Raw genomic sequence first — 19,149 nt, 5'->3', positions numbered from 1 at the left:
ACTTGTGCTGACTGCTCTGTCTTAACAGTCGGAGGTGTCCAGGCCTGACTGTATGGCATACTTGGCAGCATCCTGGACATCTTCAATTGTCTGTGCCAAGTTGCTGCAAAATTCTTCTGGGACTGCTGACAATATCTCTGAAAACATATCCCATAATGCATGGGAGTATCTTCTCAGCAAGCAGCTGGCATTGATTGACCTGAAGGTGAGGCTACCTGAAGAAAATATTGTCTTCCTAGATGCCTCAATTCATTTTTATTCTATGTTAGTGTGTGTGGGGGGGGGGGTGTTAATACAGAAAGGGGTTAAGCTTGCTGGTAGAAGCTTCTAGACATTGTTTTATTTATCTGCATGTGCATCCGCAAATATTTATGATAGATCATCAGTAAAGTCCTAGCTAGTGGGAGGCCCATTTAAGAGAAACTGGAATCTGATGCTTTTACCTGTAGATATTATCTCACTATGTGGCAGCTGATCCATTATACTGGATTACAACTAATTTCTGCTTATCAAGGTGTGATGGGAGACTGTGTCGAAAGCTGCTGAGAAGTCAAGTAGGATGAGTGCCGCCATCTCTCCCTTGTCCAGTAGGGAGCGTATGTCGTCTGTTGCGGACAAGAGGGCTGTTTCGGTGCTGTAGTTTGACCTGAATCCAGATTGGGAGATGTTGAGGATGTTGTGGTTTTCTAAAAACGTGGTGAGTTGGCTGTTGACTGCTTTTTCAATGACTTTCACAGGAAATGGAAGTAGGGAGATGGGCCTGAAGTTTTTAGGTCGGTGGGGTCAGCGGAGGGTTTCTTGAGGAGGGGGTTGATCTCGGCATGTTTCCAGTCGTCAGGGAAGGTGGCGGCAGCTAGTGAGCAGCTGATGGTGAGGAGGAGCTTGGGGACAATGGTGTCTGCAGCTCCGTTGAAGACATGTTGGGGGCATGGGTCCGTGGGGGCCCAGAGTGAAAGGAGTTCATGGTTTGCAATGTATCTTCAGTGGAGAGGAGTGTCCAAGTGGAGATTGAAGGTTTGTTGGTGTCAGGGTTTGGAAGGGGGGGTTGTCCTTGTTGAAACTGTCGTAGATGGTCTTGATTTTGTGGTGGAAGTAGGTGTTGAGTCTGTCGCATAGATCCTGTGAGGGTGGGATATCCGTTGTTTCACTGTTGGGTTGGGTGAATTGATGATGCTGAAGAGTTCCTTGCTGTGAGGAGATCCTGTCTTGGATAGCCTTCTTTCTGGTGTTTCTGGTGAGTTGGTGGTGCAGGCTCTGAAGTTGCTGCGAGGCGGCAACAGGTGCGTCTTGATTCTCGGAGTTCGGGGGTGAACCAGCTGGCTCTCTTTGCGTGAGTGTTGTCGTTCTTTTTGAGGGGGGCTTTGGTGTTGGCACAGTCAGTGATCCAGTTGTAGAAGGTGCTGCGGTTTTTGGGTCATCGTTTGCTGCGATGGTGGGGGCGGCGATGGTGAGGGTGGCAGTGAGGTGATCGTCGGTTATTCTTGACCAGGTTCTATGCAATGGCTGGAGTTGGGATCTGGTGATGGTGGGTGTGTTGAAGGTGAAGTGGATGCATCAGTGATCTGTCCATGGGAGTTCTGTGGTGTGGCTGAAGGTAACGGAGGTTCCTGTAGTAAAGATCGGATCAAGGGTGTGTCCTGCAGAGTGTTTTTGCTCTGTCACTATCTGTCAGAGTCCAGTGTTGTGGAGGCTGACTAGGAGGGGTGCGGTGTTGGGGTCTTGTAGATTCTAAAGGCGTAAGTTGAAGTCTCCCAGCAGTGTATAGTTGGTGGTTGCGATGGCTTGTGCGGAGATGAAGTCCGTGATGGAGTCGGCGAAAGGTGTGTGAGGTCCGGTAGATGATAGTTCACCTAATGGTGGATGTCGAGCTGGTGTGTAGCTTGAAATGGAGGTGTTCCATCAGGTTTGTGACTTCTTTGGAGTCTTCGGAGTGTGTGTTCAGGTGGAGGTTGGACCTTTGGACGATGGCGATTCCCCCCCCCCATAGCGGCTGGGGCGATCTTTCCGGGTGATCTTGTATCCCTGGGGGATGGCGATGGCGATGTCTGGGCCTGAGGTGTTGTTGGTCCAGGTCTCGGTGAGGAATGCAACGTCTGGGGTGGTGCTGCCAAGGAGGTCCCAGATTTCAGTGGCATGTTTATTGAGGGAGCGGACGTTGAGGAGGATGCACTTCAGGTTTTTCGGGTTCGGAGAGTTGTTGCGGGTGGGTTGTGCTGGGTCCGGGGTCTTGGTGGTGGTGCAGGTTTGACGGCAGCAGAAGCAGCTGATGGGACCGTGTGTGTTGCTTGCAGTTGTTGTTGCATCCTGGGTTGAGTGTGATGAGTTCAGCTGCTGTGTAGAGGTGGCGGGTGGCAGGACCAGGGGTCCTGGCGCTGGTCACATTTGGGTTGCGGACAGGCGCAGACGGGCTTGCCTTAGACCCGCCTTCGGTGCGGCCACCATTAAGTTGGGGGTGGGGGGAGATGACAGCCGGGAGGTGGGAGCGGAAAACAGCGCAAAAAAAGGGTGGGAGGCCGCGCGGACAGCAGCGACGGGGATAGAGCACGAGAGAGAGGAGGGGGCGGGGCCACAGGGGCATCAGCGGTGGGGAAGTGAGAGAGAGGGGAGAGCGAGAGTGAAAAAGAGAGAGCGGAGTGAGGGGAGAAAAACAAGGAAGAGAGAGTAAACGCAGAAAGCAAAAGACACAAAAGGAACAGAACACAAAAGGAACAGCACACAGAGTAAAAAGAGGCAAAAGAGGAAAAGAGAGAAAAAGAGGCAGAGGGCAGCTAGCAGAAGAGCAGAGCTCTCCCAGTAGGCACCAGGGATGAGGCGCAGGCAGAAGCCTGCGGTGGAGGAGGTCCTCGAACTCCTGACAGAGGTCAGAGTTCAGAGGACAGAAAGGCTTCACTTGCCGGTGGAGTTAGGAGGTAGCAGAGCAGTTCACTGACTAGGTAAGTGAGGTTGCTTGTCCTACCGTGCAGCGGCCGCCATTAAATAGGGAGGGGCGAGCCAAAATGGCGGCCGTATCGAACGCCTAATCCGTGAGCTCTGTCTCGGGCTCACGGTAATCACCCTGCGGGGTGCTCCCGGAGTGAGGCTAGGCGCCTAAAATGCCGTACTCTGGCCCTGGCGCCCTTTGGGCTGCTGCAGGTCCAAGCGGCACTGAAAGAGAGGCCGAGAAGATCAATCCTGGTGGGGAGCCGCGAATCGATCGGAGGCCGCGACTTCGCACGACGGCAGGTGCCTGCGGAGTCCGGGACGGCACTGGGCTGCGCGCCTCGGCGACTGGAAGAAAGCGGAGAGGTGAGGGGGGCGAGTTGGAGGGGGGGTTCCCATCGGGGGGAGCCGTATCATCACACGGCTTCTCCCCTCTATCCCCCCTGCTCCCCCCCTCCATCGGATGCCGGCGGCTGCTGCGCTCGACGCGGTTCACCTCAACCGGGCGGGACGCCCTAATAGCTACGGAGCAGGAATGGGGGAGCAGACGCGCCGCGGCCGGGAGGCCGGCACAGCTCGCGAGCATGCCTGATGCCCTGCAGGCTGGGCTTTAACACTGCAGCAACACCACTGTGTGCCGCACGCCGCCCCGCAGTAAGTACTTGCCGTCTTGAGCAGTTGCATCGAGACGGAGACTGCGGTGAGGGTGCGGCACACTAAAATGAGAGCCTCTCTGGATCAGAAAGGGAACACCCGTGGCTGGCGTTGACGCCCATATGTTTGAAGGGCAACTCCCTCCACACCACCAATAATTGAACTCTCTTCCCCCCACAGAGCAGGAGCAATAACACCTTTGGTCTGAGTGGGGGGCTGATTGGTCAGGAGGGACTGGGTTCTCTCCCCCCCGCCTTGCTATCTCTCATCCTTTGACCTCCTTCTCCGGCCTTCACTTCCTGCTTCTGTCAGTGGCCACATATATATACCAGGGCGGTGCCCGCTGTGGGTCGGCTCTGGTAACCCAGGGAGCCCCGAACCCCGCTTTGTTGGTGGTGGCTGGGCACATTGAAAGAGAGGACACGCTCCTGTCCCAGGACATTCAAGTATCAGTGACAGTGTTTACTAGCTATCGGCCCCCGTCCTGCGCCGCCGCTGTCCGGCTCGACCGGGGGGAGTGGTAGACAAGCCCGGCCCAACCACGGCGAAGAATCACAAACTGAGGAGCGCTCCTGTGCCAACTGCAGACCCAGAGACTCAAGCAGTACACATCAACACTGCCCTGCTCCACGAGAACTACCCAACAGGCATGCAACATGGCCGGGAAGTCTAAAGCCGCAAAAAAACAAGAACAAAATGCGCCTGGACCGGCACCAGCTACTTCGGACACTGCAGTCGCTGGAAAACACACTACAAGCCCAATCCACACAATTAAAAAAAGTACTACAATCGATCATGGACACTAAATCCTCTCTGGAACTCAGGATAGATACAGTATCACAAGACTTGAATCTACTCAGAGTAGACCACCGCAACTGTAAGAGTGAAGGCGACGGAAGATGCCTTAAATGCGACGGAACCTACAGTCCTGGACAATCAAAAACAAATTCAAAGATTGGACGCGGAGGTGAAGATCCTATGGCGTCACACTGAGGAAGCAGAAAGCAGATCTCGCGCAATAATGTCCATTTCCTAGGGTTCCCTGAGAAATTATCAGAACAGAGCCCAGAAATATTCTTAGAGCAATGGCTAATCAAAGAAGTACTAAATGGATCCCCATCGAAGTTCTTCTCTGTGGAAAGGGCGCACAGAGTCCCGGGTAGACCGCCGCTCCCGGGCCAACCACCTAGACCATTGATAGCAAGATTCTTGAACTACAGAGATCGCGATCTAATATTACAGCAATTTTGCAGCAAAGGCCCATTCCGACGCGAAGACTCAGTGGTTAATGCCTACCCAGACTTCACCCAAGAGGTACAGAAACAGCATAACTCTTATGTAAAAATCAAACAACGCCTCCGCGAGCACAACATTAAATACGCCCTTCTTTTCCCTGCTAAATTGCAAGTAATATCAGACGACCGCACCCATATATTCACCTCTCCTGAAGATGCCTGGACGTGGATGCATGCTAAAGGCTTCGTACAATCCCAGGGGGGAGGGGAGGAAGGAGAGGAATGACTTACCTCCTCATCGCGGAAGCGCATCAGGAAACGCCCCAAGGGTCAACCCACAGAAAAACAGGCAGCAGAAGAAAGGGCAAAAGTACTGACAGAAACTCCCCTACATAATCAAAACTCCTTGAGGCACTCCGTGCGGCCCCCTCGACCAATTCAGACTCCGACTCGGCTAACTCGGACTCCACGTTAGCAGAAGGGCTCGGGGGCCCGGAGCTCACCCCTAGATCCGCGGATGAACTGTGAACACAAGCAGCTACATCACATATCCACCCGAACCGCGTGACAAGCCACGGGGAGACAGTGGGATTGTTCCTAGAACCAACCCGGAACACGCCGCTACTACCTGTGAGTATCTTTTGAACAATCTACTCCTTTTATTGTGAACATTGCCTAATGTTAAAGTACATGCGGGCCCGGGGTGGAGGGGCAACATTCCGGAAGCGCCCATACACATACGCAGACCATGTCTGTGGAAGGATGTGAGCTCCGTATAAGAGCCACACCCGGTTGCCAAAATAACTCTCCCACAGGTATTCGCATGGATACAGGTTTTCTTAAGTAGTAGTGTGTTATGTAGTTTAACGAGCGTTTGTAGTTGTGTGAGGGAAGTAGCAGGGGGAGCAGCGGGGGGAGATAGTTAAGTTGTATGCAATAGGTCAACTCAGATTAAAGGGATCACTGCTGCGGTTGCTAGCTCTAATTCTATACTCTGTGGGGGTGGTAGTGGCCCAGACTGGTGTTGCTACCCGGATCGGGTTTCATATAGGTACACTATACAATGCCACATGACTCAGCACGCAAATCTTAATACACACCAATATGTAATAGTCACTTGGAACGTGAGAGGACTGGGTACACCAAGCAACAGAGCTCGGGTATATGCACATCTCAGACGCCAGAGAGTACACATCGCTATTCTACAAGAAACACATCTTCTGGAGTCTGACTTGCAGGAGATTAGTGGGAAATGGGGTGGGCAGATAACAGGCACAACATACTCAGCCTTCGCCAGAGGAGTGTTGATATGGATAGCAGGTGGCGTACCATTTGCCCAAACCTCGTATAAGATAGACCAGGGGGGCAGATATGTGGTAATAGAGGGGCAATTAGATGGGAGACAATTATCATTAATAGGGATCTACGCTCCCAACAATGCGCTAGTGGAATTCCTGGGGATGCTCACTTCAGCACTATTGGTAAACCCTGCAGCCCCGGCCATATGGGGGGGCGACTTTAATAGCATACCGAATGCTGTGTTAGACAGATCAAACACCCCCTCGGAAGGACTAACAAACAGGAATGCCAGATGCTCCTTGTCGACCTGGGCAGACGACATGAGGCTCTATGATATATGGCGCATGAAACATCCCCAACAGAGGGAATACTCATTTTACTCAATACCTCATAAAGTACACACTAGAATAGATATAATATGGGGGTCCTTGGAATGTGTGCATTGACCAATGAGACAGAACACCTGGCCAAAACACTGTCGGATCATTCGCCGCTCAGGCTGACATTAAACTGGGGCAGGAGACGGTCGTTGGTCCCCACTTGGCGATTACAAGTGGAAGCCCTCCAGGACCAAGCATTTGCAGAAGGCCTGAACACGACACTGAGTCAGTACTGGGAAATTAATAAAAATTCCACAGACACAAGAGCAGCAGAGTGGGAAGCACATAAAGCGCTTATCAGCGGACACTGTATCTCGTCCACATGGGGAGTAAGACGCGCCCTCCACGTAGAAATCAGTAAGTTGGAAAAGGAATTGAGATTAATGGAAATTGCAGTAGCACAAGGGGAGACTCCTCACACAGTGATAAAGGAGGCGCGCATAAAATTCAATGAAACAGATTCTCGTCTCCGCCGGCACGACCACAAATATCATTTAATGCGCCTACAATCAGAGGGGGACAGATCAGGCAGGCTGCTGACGTGGCTCCTTCGTGGGAACCGTCAGCAGGCTCCCATAGGGGCCATAAAGCTAGTAGACGGCAGAATGGCCACTACGCAAGAAGAGATAAACGGGGCGTTTAGGGATTATTACATGAACCTTTACACCAAATGCACAGTATGCGCAGCCGAACAACTTGAATCTTTTCTAGCAGGAACACATTTGGCGCATCTAACACAGGCGGATGGGGATATGCTGGAGGCCCCACTAGGAATGGAGGAACTGGACTTACCGCTGGGACAGATGCCCAGGAACAAAGCGCCAGGTATAGACGGCCTCCCTATAGAATACTACGCGAGGTATTCGAAACACTTAAAGCCCCACTTGCTGAAATTGTTTGAGGAGGCATGGCGCCGTAAGTTACTGCCCCCAACACAGAGAGAGGCAATGATAGTGGTTCTCCCTAAGCAAGGACGAGATCCCACAGACGTTAAATCCTATAGGCCACTCTCACTCCTAAATCTCAATTGTAAAATCCTAGGCAAAATATTGGCTAACAGGTTAGCTCCCATCATGCATACTTTGATACACGAAGACCAAAAGGGTTTCATCCCAAAACGCAATACCTTTTGAAATATCCGTAGATTGCTGAGCGTAATGGGAAACACCCCCCCCAGATGCATGGGATGAAATGGTGCTTTTGCTAGATATTGAGAAAGCTTTTGATACACTAGGGTGGGACTTTCTGTTCGCCACCATGCGGAAAATGGGTATCGGCCATAACAACACACAGTGAGTTCAGACATTGTATGCCAGTCCACAAGCCCGGGTGAAAACAGGAGGGGTCATATCTGAAAGCTTCCCGATCGCTAGAGGTACCAGGCAGGGATGCCCCTTATCTCCATTGCTGTTCGCTATAGCAATGGAACCGCTAGCGTCTCGTCTACGGTCTATGGGAAATAATTGGGGAATAGTCAGGAATAGGCTACACCATGTTATATCACTATATGCAGACGACGTTCTAATATACGTGCGAAAAGGGAGCGAGACGATACCCCTAGTAATTTCACTCCTGACTGAATTCGGGGAGATGTCGGGCTTGGGGGTAAACTGGGAAAAATCGAGTGTGTTCCGACTAACTATATGGTCCCCGCTGAGGAAAGATAGGGCCCCAGTGGGACAATTGAAATGGTGCTTTGATATGTTTAAATATCTGGGGGTCTACATATATCATAGAATTGTGGACCTCAGAGATGGAAACTTGGGGAGAGCACTGGCTTCTATGAAGGGATCACTGCAATTCTGGTGTAAACTACCATTGTCATCCCTGGGCAGAGTAGCAGTGGCAAACATGCTATTATAACCCCGACTGCTATATCACTTTGCGGCTCTGCCCCTATTGATCTCCAAGAGTTTCTTCCGCGACCTGAACACTATCCTGCTGCAGCTAATATGGGGAGGGGGCAGAGCGCACGTCACACTTACCACACTGCAGCGCCCAATAAGTGTGGGTGGCCTGGGAGCCTCCAACTTCGAACTCTACTGTGGGGCAGCACAGCTACAGTGGATATTGAACTGGATGCATAGACCCACACAGGCGGAGTCCGCGTAGGTGCAGGCGAGACTACAGGGAAAACCCCTGATCATTTGGCTAACAAATAAAATACCGAAAGGGACGTCTGAAAATCCGTTAATGCTAGCAGCACATTCATGTTGGAAGAGGTACATTCAAAACAGCCACAGTTCGCTCCCCTATTCGCCGCTTATACCACTGGGACTGATTCCTGGATGGGTCAACGCGGCTAAGACACACTCGCTATCGTCCTGGGCAGAGGCGGGTATATTTTCAGCAGGAGACTCCTTCGAAGAGGGAAAACTGATGTCATTTGAATCTATGCAAGCTCTTACAGCAGTGAATACTGGGCAATTTATAACATATTAAGCTATATGTCACGCAATTATGAAGGCATGGTAGGCTGGAGAGCAAGAACCAGCGATCTCCCCTACACTACACTACATGTTACAAAATGACAATCAAATAAAGGTAGTGTCGAACTTATATAAAACCCTGAATAAACTCCCTGAACCCAACCTGGAGAATGTAAGGGAAAGATGGAATGCAGTTCTACCAAGCCCTTTACTGCAAGAGGAATGGCTGAAAGTTTTACAGCACACACGGGGGGAATCGGGAAATCCCAGATTTCGCTATACACAATTTAATGATACACACCAAACGTACCTTTCACCAGCCAGGATTAAACGCATGTTCCTCGGATCGGACTCAACCTGCCCTAGATGCAACACCCCAATGGCACATTTTTATCATATGATCTGGGAATGCGCCCAAGTGAACAGGGAATGGAGTGGAGTTGTAGAAGAGGTTTCAGAGTTGACTGGTCTGGCGCTCACAGTTTAGCCTAAATCCTGCCTTCAGGGGCTAAGACCGAGAGAAAAGAAACATAGGCACCTACATAAGTTCACAGATCTAGCATATGTGATGTACAAAAGACTGATAGCTATGAATTGGAATGCGCCCATAGCACCAGATTTGAAAACCTGGCACAACATGACATTGCGATGGACCCGCGCAGAACTTCTCGTACTACGTAAACTAGCAAGGGAGGGCCAACAACACACAGGTTGCGAAGCCTGGGAAATTATAGTAAGCAGACTGGAGGCCAAGAACGATGAAAGGCCGCCACGAACTCGACTAAGTATCGGCCTCTGGATAAATAGTCACACACCCGACTACCTCTAATATAATCAAATGAGCCAGTCAAGATACACCACAAGGACTGAAAGTGCTTCCATTCCCACACCCCCAACCTGCCACAACATACAGCTGCTAACAAGAACTGAGCAAACAATTAGAATAAGTGCAACAAGCACTACAGCATCACACGCCATAGTCAGACATCAGTCCGGATACTCCCCACCACCACAAACAAAACGCATATTAGCAGGAAAGAGCATAACCAACCCTATCACCCAGGTACAGCAGTCAAATACATTTTGAATATTATATCTAGACCTAAGTTAAGTTTTTATTGTTTGTTTTGAATGTATATCCTATAACAGTACAATAATATTCTGTCACTGTAAAAGCAAAATTATGGTAAGCAGATTTGTACTGAAAATCAATACAAATATTTAAAAAAAAAAAAAAAAAAAAGTAGGGAGGTGGGAGGAAAAGGCAGCTGGGAGGCTTTTGTGTTCCAATTCTTCACATTATAAACTAGATATGCATTCATAAAGAAGTCATTTTACATTACCACAGCCTTAATCAAATGTATTTTTGAGCCAAGGAAATATGAAAGTGCTGTGTTGACTGGCATATACGGATATGCCCAAGCTGAATCATTATTAATATCGTCACACGGGTTTTTGGAAGTCCACTTTATAGCCTGAAAAATTACCAAATACATGGCTGACTTTGAATGGAGCATCTGTATAAAGATTAGTCCACCTAATGTGATCAAACATTGCCTGCATATATGCCCATTTTGTTTAGATTCCAATTAACTTCACCACAATGTGCAGTGAAAAAAGTTGAAAATATGACACATCTGCAAAGGTGTAGTTGCTTTCAATATGTCCGTCCAACCTTTATTCCGATATAAGCTCCGGTTTAAATAGATACTTGACCCAGAAGAATGCCATTTAGGCATTCAATAAAGTGGACAGGCGTTGAAGAGACGAATCAATAACACCTTGAATCCTATACAGGGGGTGCAGAATTATTAGGCAAATGAGTATTTTGACCACATCATCCTCTTTATGCATGTTGTCTTACTCCAAGCTGTATAGGCTCGAAAGCCTACTACCAATTAAGCATATTAGGTGATGTGCATCTCTGTAATGAGAAGGGGTGTGGTCTAATGACATCAACACCCTATATCAGGTGTGCATAATTATTAGGCAACTTCCTTTCCTTTGGCAAAATGGGTCAAAAGAAGGACTTGACAGGCTCAGAAAAGTCAAAAATAGTGAGATATCTTGCAGAGGGATGCAGCACTCTTAAAATTGCAAAGCTTCTGAAGCGTGATCATCGAACAATCAAGCGTTTCATTCAAAATAGTCAACAGGGTCGCAAGAAGCGTGTGGAAAAACCAAGGCGCAAAATAACTGCCCATGAACTGAGAAAAGTCAAGCTTGCAGCTGCCACGATGCCACTTGCCACCAGTTTGGCCATATTTCAGAGCTGCAACATCACTGGAGTGCCCAAAAGCACAAGGTGTGCAATACTCAGAGACATGGCCAAGGTAAGAAAGGCTGAAAGACGACCACCACTGAACAAGACACACAAGCTGAAACGTCAAGACTGGGCCAAGAAATATCTCAAGACTGATTTTTCTAAGGTTTTATGGACTGATGAAATGAGAGTGAGTCTTGATGGGCCAGATGGATGGGCCCGTGGCTGGATTGGTAAAGGGCAGAGAGCTCCAGTCCGACTCAGACGCCAGCAAGGTGGAGGTGGAGTACTGGTTTGGGCTGGTATCATCAAAGATGAGCTTGTGGGGCCTTTTCGGGTTGAGGATGGAGTCAAGCTCAACTCCCAGTCCTACTGCCAGTTCCTGGAAGACACCTTCTTCAAGCAGTGGTACAGGAAGAAGTCTGCATCCTTCAAGAAAAACATGATTTTCATGCAGGACAATGCTCCATCACACGCGTCCAAGTACTCCACAGCGTGGCTGGCAAGAAAGGGTATAAAAGAAGGAAATCTAATGACATGGCCTCCTTGTTCACCTGATCTGAACCCCATTGAGAACCTGTGGTCCATCATCAAATGTGAGATTTACAAGGAGGGAAAACAGTACACCTCTCTGAACAGTGTCTGGGAGGCTGTGGTTGCTGCTGCACGCAATGTTGATGGTGAACAGATCAAAACACTGACAGAATCCATGGATGGCAGGCTTTTGAGTGTCCTTGCAAAGAAAGGTGGCTATATTGGTCACTGATTTGTTTTTGTTTTGTTTTTGAATGTCAGAAATGTATATTTGTGAATGTTGAGATGTTATATTGGTTTCACTGGTAATAATAAATAATTGAAATGGGTATATATTTTTTTTTGTTAAGTTGCCTAATAATTATGCACAGAGATAGTCACCTGCACACACAGATATCCCCCTAACATAGCTAAAACTAAAAACAAACTAAAAACTACTTCCAAAAATATTCAGCTTTGATATTAATGAGTTTTTTGGGTTCATTGAGAACATGGTTGTTGTTCAATAATAAAATTAATCCTCAAAAATACAACTTGCCTAATAATTCTGCACTCCCTGTATATGTTTAGCACTGTTGTGCATTTTAACATGAAATCAGTTAATTAACATTAACCAGAATCAAAATATGTCTTTAGGTTAGCTCCTCATAATACCTATATAGAATTAATACCGGCAACTAAGGACAACCATTTCCAATGCAATGGGTCTCGCATTTGCTCGACTTAGAGCTATTAGCGTTGTAAAGTTCTAACCAGACTTTTATTGCCACATAAAATGAAAATTCATACAGTTTTACATAAGGGAGCTGATTTAAATTGCCACACCATGAGCGTGAAGGAGCACACAAAACGAAACAAGTTCGCTCGCAGTCAAACGTATCAGCAAATGTGCAGCGAGATTGCGCTGCATAGGAAATAAAAATAAAAAGTAGTCCAGAAACCATGCTGAAAACATGGAGTCTCGTAAGTTTTCAGTAGTTGGCCGATGCGCTCGAGGAGGGCTAAACATCTGAAAAGGTATGGCGTATGCATGCCTTTCACAAATAAAATCAAGCGATTTTAAAAAAGCATGCCCACAAACCAACCAAACTGATGGCAGTGGTTAAAAGCCCACAGAGCAGGGGCCAGAGCGCTTGCACGCTCGACCCTAAAAATGAACCGGTAGACATGGGTGTTTTTTTAATCATGAATATCTCTGGAGCCAGCTTACGTTATGCCGGGATAAAGACTCAGCTGACAGAACCCAGAATTTCTTCTCCAACAAAGGCATTAGAAGATGGGTGAACAATTTCTATCCAGTTCTGATTCCATGGGAACGGGACAAACAAACCTCGATACTGCCTTCCTTGGATAATGCAGGAATCAGCAGATATTTAAGTAATGCTTGAAGTTTACCGTGATAACAACGATCTCATGTTTAAAGACTGACTGATTAAACATTAAGGGCCTAATTATGAGTTTGGCGGACGGGAACACCCATCTGCCAAACTCCAGACAGGGCGGCTGCCGCCGTAGTGGCGACCACTCCGCTGGACCTATTAGGAGTTTCCCGCTAGGCTGATGGGCGGAAACGGTTTCCACCCGTCAGCCTAGCCGGTAAATGCCGGCAGCATTGTCTCCGGCTCGAAATCGAGCAGCGGCAATGCTGTCACCTGCATGGTGCACCAGCACCTTCACAATGTTCACTTTCTGCAATGTCCATGCCAAGTGCAGTGCAGGGGTCCACCTGTGGCTTCCTGCACCTGTTCTCCACCAGCCTTCTCATGGTGGTAAAACTGCCATGAAAAGGATGGCGGAGAACGAGGTTGTAATCAGCACGGAGGCGCTGCATGAAGCGCCACCCTGGCTGATTGCGACCTCCATCCACCTTAACCCATCAGGATCACTGATCCCAGTGGAGATAGCAGAACCCTGGCAGTCTGACCGCCAGTGTCTTATTGTGGTGGTCAAACTGCCACAGCAGTAGCGGTCCTGGCCGCCACCGCGAGGCTGGCAGTCTCAAGACCGCCAGTCTCATAATGAGGCCCTAAATGATCTCATGCCCTTAATTGTACTGGGAATTAGTTGATAGTGTATGCAGCTAATATAGATCTACTGTTCTGTTCACACTTCAAGTGCAAATAATTATTATTAAATGTCTATTTTTTAGAGGACTGTCTTAATTCATTCTTCCTGTCGTGATCTTCTGTCTGCAGTAATGAATTGTTCAATAACATTTTACTGTTTATATATCAAACGCAGTCCACCACTCACCCCCTAAATACAGACCTGGAGACAACACAGATTTAATCCCAGAAGAAGGTTATAATGTGTTAACTTTTAATGCTAAATCATAAGATGTGTGCTTACTAGAGGTGGCTGCACATGACCAACATGACACAAAAATAGTAAAGAGAAGAGAGGCCTTCTTTTAAAGGAAATTCTCAGTTAGTAAAGGCACAAGTGTTTCTTGTGATTTCAACTTTAATATTGGGATTCCCTCTGTGTGAGATGTCAGGCAAATAAAGGTCAAAGCATCTCCAGACTCAAACCCTAGGATATTTTGTCACAATGGAGAAGGATGCCAGCACCAGTCCATTACCAGAGGCGTACAGGAGTCCATCATGTAAGATGTCTGTGTTCACAGATGTGTCATAACAAGCAGGAATCAATGACACCTTATATTGTTAAAATTAATTATGGCAATTCATCAGTGGACAAAGGTACTACTATTCAGATGTCACAAGCAACGAAAGAAAATGCTATTGATCCCTTGTAAGTGTCAGAAGTGAAGTTCTCACCTTTGGCTCCTCTCAGCACAAATCCAAACCCTTCACTGTCTTTCTTCTGTAACAGCACTGTCTTCTCTTTGATAATGTAGTCACTAGAAGAGAGAATTGGAAAAGTTAGTTTAGTTCTTTACTATCTGTCATATGGAGGCAAAGAGAGGGTGCAAAGGAGAAAACACAGACTACATCCACTGAATACGACCAGCTTACCAAATGGTACATCTCCAGGGAAATGATTTATTGGGAATTTCCTGAACAGCGGTTCCATATGAAACGTGAGAAGAGCAGAGTAGAGTGTGCAATGTACAAGTACAAACTGATATGTGGCTGGCACTGTCCAAGACATTGTGGCTTTTTACAGATACCAGTCACCCAAGAACCACATTTCTTGATCAGAAGAGTGCTTTGGTTGTGGAAAGAGGAATGACTGGTTTCTTGACCCCATACAAATAATCCTTCCCCACATAATGCTATCCTTCTGTTTAGGTCAGGCTTTCTTGGTTCTTGCACTCCTTGTGCAGTCACACGATACAGAGATTTCCACAGCAGGTACGGGGCACAGTCACCAGACACACAACATTACAAGTAATATCACACTACTCTCAAAGATCTCTTCAATGTTTTATCTGCACATTTCAAGTATCATTTTGTCATCCACTGCCACATTTCCCCAAACACTGCTACATATTCCTGCATGCATTTTTGAATTAAAGGTACCTATAACATATCTTTTGAATTTGATGCACTATTTAAAGGCCGATGCCCCAGATCATAAAGCACGACCATTCAGTAGTAAGAGACTAAAATAAACATTAAAGAAGACCGCCGTTCTTTGTTAATTTATACTTTTTTTGGCAATAAACAACAACTAGAAGAAGCATAACCACCCTTTTACCAGTGCCATCAAACAACTGAGCATAATTTTCATTACATAGTTATCATTGTTAAATGCCTTTTATATGTCATTTTGCATTGTACCGCTACCTAGAAAGTACCTGTCAGAACCAGACTGTGAATGTATATCAATGATCATATGTGACCATTGTGAATTTTGTGTTTCAGGAAAAAATAAATCAATATATTTTAAGAAACACACTGTCTCATATTCCAAGCAGAGTACTTTTATTACTGTAACACCACCATTAAGACCATCATGCCATTGTAGCTGCAGCAGAACACAAAGAAAGTGCATCTTGCAGCACTGTAATGCGTGAACCCAATGTTGCATTCATACCATGCAGAACAACAAAATACACTATAAAATTCCAGACTGACAAAGGTAGTGTAATCGGTTCTCAAAGAACGTTGGTGAAGCTAATCCACTGATTAAGCCCTTGCAGAAGTAGTGAGATTCAGAGTCAACTTTTTCCTCTAAACATTATGAACCTACTAAAAGGATGAGCCTCTATTTTAAAGGACTGTATGCACGGTAAAATGCATCAGATAAGTCATTAGAAATGCACAGTAACGTAAAGTCATATCAGCTGTCTCATGCTATTAAATGTCTTCCTCTATGTCCTATAGAGTTATAACCCTAAGAGCATTGGTAATACAAGCACACTAGAAGTGTTGAGACAGGAATGCACTCTGCCTGATGTTCAGTTGTGTTCTACTGCACTGAGTGCCTAACAGCATGTTTCTGCTATCTTGGGTTTTGATTTCGGTCCTGGCATCACAATAATCTAGCAAGTATCAGAGGCCTATGCCTGCCTCTTGACAACAGTGAGGTCATGGACAAGTCCTATGAGTTGGCAGGTAAAAAACTAAGTGCACTCTCACTGACAGACAGTGGACTACTGCTAGTGTCCTCAACATGGATTTAGCACGTAGACTGGTGGTGGAGGCATACAGTGTTTTGTGAATCCATAGTTGTAGCCATACTTTTTTATCTGTTACTGAAATGGAGGCCTTCTGGCCAACTGTTGCAATTTTTCACTACTACACGGTAACCTTGGCCATAGAGCTAACATCGCAGTCCTGTTTGAATGAATACATGTGTGTGGCTTGTGTGGTAAATGCATGGTGTGTGAGTAGACCAGAGTACAGGATGACATTTGGATCCATTTTGGATACCCATGGCCTGGCGTTCTGCAAAAGATGGAGGTGAGGTTGTTTTCTAGGCAATGCAAGTCCACTGCTCACATTCCTGAAACTGGACGGAGGAGACCTTTATAAATTCAATCATGCCTTTTCCTGAGCCACGGGCTGCTTTTTAGTCTTGCTGAAGCAGTAGCGTTTTATTGATGGTAGGGGTGAAGAGTAGGAATACAGAGTCTGTTGTGCTAGGTGAAGAGGATCCCTTAGGTGAGGCCCAGACTTTTGTCTTTCCCTGGTCACTCTTTCAGTTTGACTGATAAAACCAGGTGCAAAAGGAGGCACCTCTTCTTTGTGCCTCTGTTATGGGTGCACCCGGCTGGAGATAATCCTGCCGTGAGAAGCATCACTCTGGAAAGAAGAATGGAGAGGGCAGGTAGGTTACGACCTCTTCTACAGTGGTTCCTGGTGGGAAGCATGCATATTCGACCTGAAGATGGCTAACGCCCATTCGGGGCTGTGATGAGAGTCCAATGCAGCCTGTTATAAGCTTCAGTGCCCAGAAGAAGTGCAGTTTGAACTATATGGGGCAGCACAAAAGAAGTTAGGCCAGTGAGTACCCTTATTGCCTAAAGTAGTGTAGTAGAAGAATTGCTTAAGACATCTGCCTGGGAGCACCCACAGTCAACTAGGAGACTGACTGAGCTGCCTGTTTTCACACTTTCCTTCTCAGAAGTGAAAATGAGCAGGAGCACTGAGACAATTCCAATCGGCTGCCCACACAGACTAGTCCACCAAGGGTGATAAGAACTGAGCAATTGAACTAAGTAACATCTGAGCAACAGAACTATGAGAGACTAAGCACACCTTACAAGAAGGGAACAACCTGCATACGAGCCACAATCACACTATTGCCTTTATCCCAATGGCGAGTCGCCTAGACCAGAGAAAGGGGGAAATGAGGATAGATAAGAGATAAATGTGCAGCCCAAAATCAGTGTCCAGCACACTAAATCGTACATTGCACATATTGTGTGTGCAGCATTCTATAATAGCATACAAGTACTTTCTTTCATGAAAGCAATGGGTTGGACAATCAGGTATTGCACTGTTGTGTATTGTAGCTCACACTACCTTCCTCAGAAGTCTTTCATTGCTCACCATCACTATCACCATCACTACCATTGACAGTCAAGTGCTGAAGGGGTTGTTCTTGGCCCAGTTTGCGGAGCTGTAGTAGAAAGAAGCCTAGGACAGCAGAGTCAACTAGCCCTATAATCCCCCAAACGGAGTCTGACAAGAAGCAGGCAGTTCAAGTGTCTGAAATGTATTATGCCCCTATCGTTACATCAGAAATTTAATTGCAAATCATTACTACAACTTTACTGTGTCTGCATTTACGGTATTAGCATTAGGAAATCAGCTTTCAAGGTATTACTGAAATTAAAAGAAAATTACTTAAAACAAAATTAGAAATTACTATAAATATAACTCAATAAAATAAAAATACAATTAGGCAAGTAAACCTAGGGTTGGAATAGGTTTATAGCCATTACATTTCAATTAATGTTAGAGTGAGTCATAATGTATTTTAATGTTCGAAATGTAATTAATTATAGGATTAAGTTTGGCATTTTTAAAAATGTATTTACGTGAAGTACTGCAAACCATCAAGAGCAGTAAGAGTTTTTGGAACATATGAAGACAACAGTTGTCTGTCCAGCTGGTTGGAGCGCAGGTGTAAGTCAAAACAAATCAATAACTTCCAGGTTATATATATAGCGACTTGCAGAAGCTGAGAAAGTTTTTTCAAGTTGCAAGCGGATCAGAGCAGCCATGAAGATAAGTAACGCTCTTCTAAAGTTTCATGTAGCAGTCGGGAGAATGGCCAGAAGATTAAAACTGCCAGACCACTCATGCCTTATTTTAGAGTAAGCGATGAATAAACTGGGGAGATGGTCTAGTGAGAGGCTGTGAATGGCATTTTTGAAAGAATGCAAGAGTTTTGAAAGTGACCTTTCTTTATAGGTGAGCTGATGTAGGGATTTCAGGTTTGAGGTAGTGTGATTGTGAATATGTAGGCAAAATAAGAGGTGATCTGCCTGCTTGTGGACTCCCTGTTTTTTGTGAGCGATTTGATTTGAGGTCAGTAACAGGCTGTTCAAGTAATCCGGGCGGGTCATAATCATAAGAGCAACCTTCTGAGCAAGGTGTAGGAATAGCTGCACACGCCAAAGAACAAGATCCTTACCTTCTGTAATGCCTTAACTGGTAAAGACTCAACTAGCCACAGATTCCTCACCTTAGAATATTCCCCAGGAGTCAGACTGGACTCTGAAACTTTTGGTGAGCAGTACCGCTGTGCACCAGTAGGTGTCGTCGCTCGACTCCACCTGGCGCCGGAAGAGATGTGCACAGTGCCAATATACGCACCCCCCAAGTACCATGTTGTGCACAGTGCCACTATACGCACCACCCAAGTACGCTGTTGTCAGTTTCTTTCATGACTTCCCATGCCAGAAGCCTGGAGCCACCATCAACACTGTGTGCAAATCTATGACCCTTATTGGGATTAATACTTAACTCTATAATTCGATGAAGAATAAACTTGGACTGGTGTTATGATTGGTGTGG

At 46.6% G+C, this 19,149-nt stretch overlaps 1 protein-coding gene across 1 annotated transcript in view; it reads right to left on the bottom strand.

The window, feature by feature from the left end:
- Positions 1 to 19,149, bottom strand: part of SHANK1 (SH3 and multiple ankyrin repeat domains 1) — a 1,404,784-nt gene that overhangs the window by 390,942 nt on the left and 994,693 nt on the right. Inside the window, exon 15 of the mRNA XM_069200994.1 lies at positions 14,494 to 14,576. Coding sequence (XP_069057095.1) covers positions 14,494 to 14,576 — 83 coding nt within the window. The remainder of the gene's footprint in view (positions 1 to 14,493; positions 14,577 to 19,149) is intronic.

This window comes from Pleurodeles waltl, chromosome 7, assembly GCF_031143425.1.
Source record: "Pleurodeles waltl isolate 20211129_DDA chromosome 7, aPleWal1.hap1.20221129, whole genome shotgun sequence".
Taxonomy (NCBI): Eukaryota; Metazoa; Chordata; class Amphibia; order Caudata; family Salamandridae; genus Pleurodeles; species Pleurodeles waltl.
Note: the sequence above shows the minus strand (reverse complement) of the source record. Positions and strands in the feature narration are given on the sequence as shown.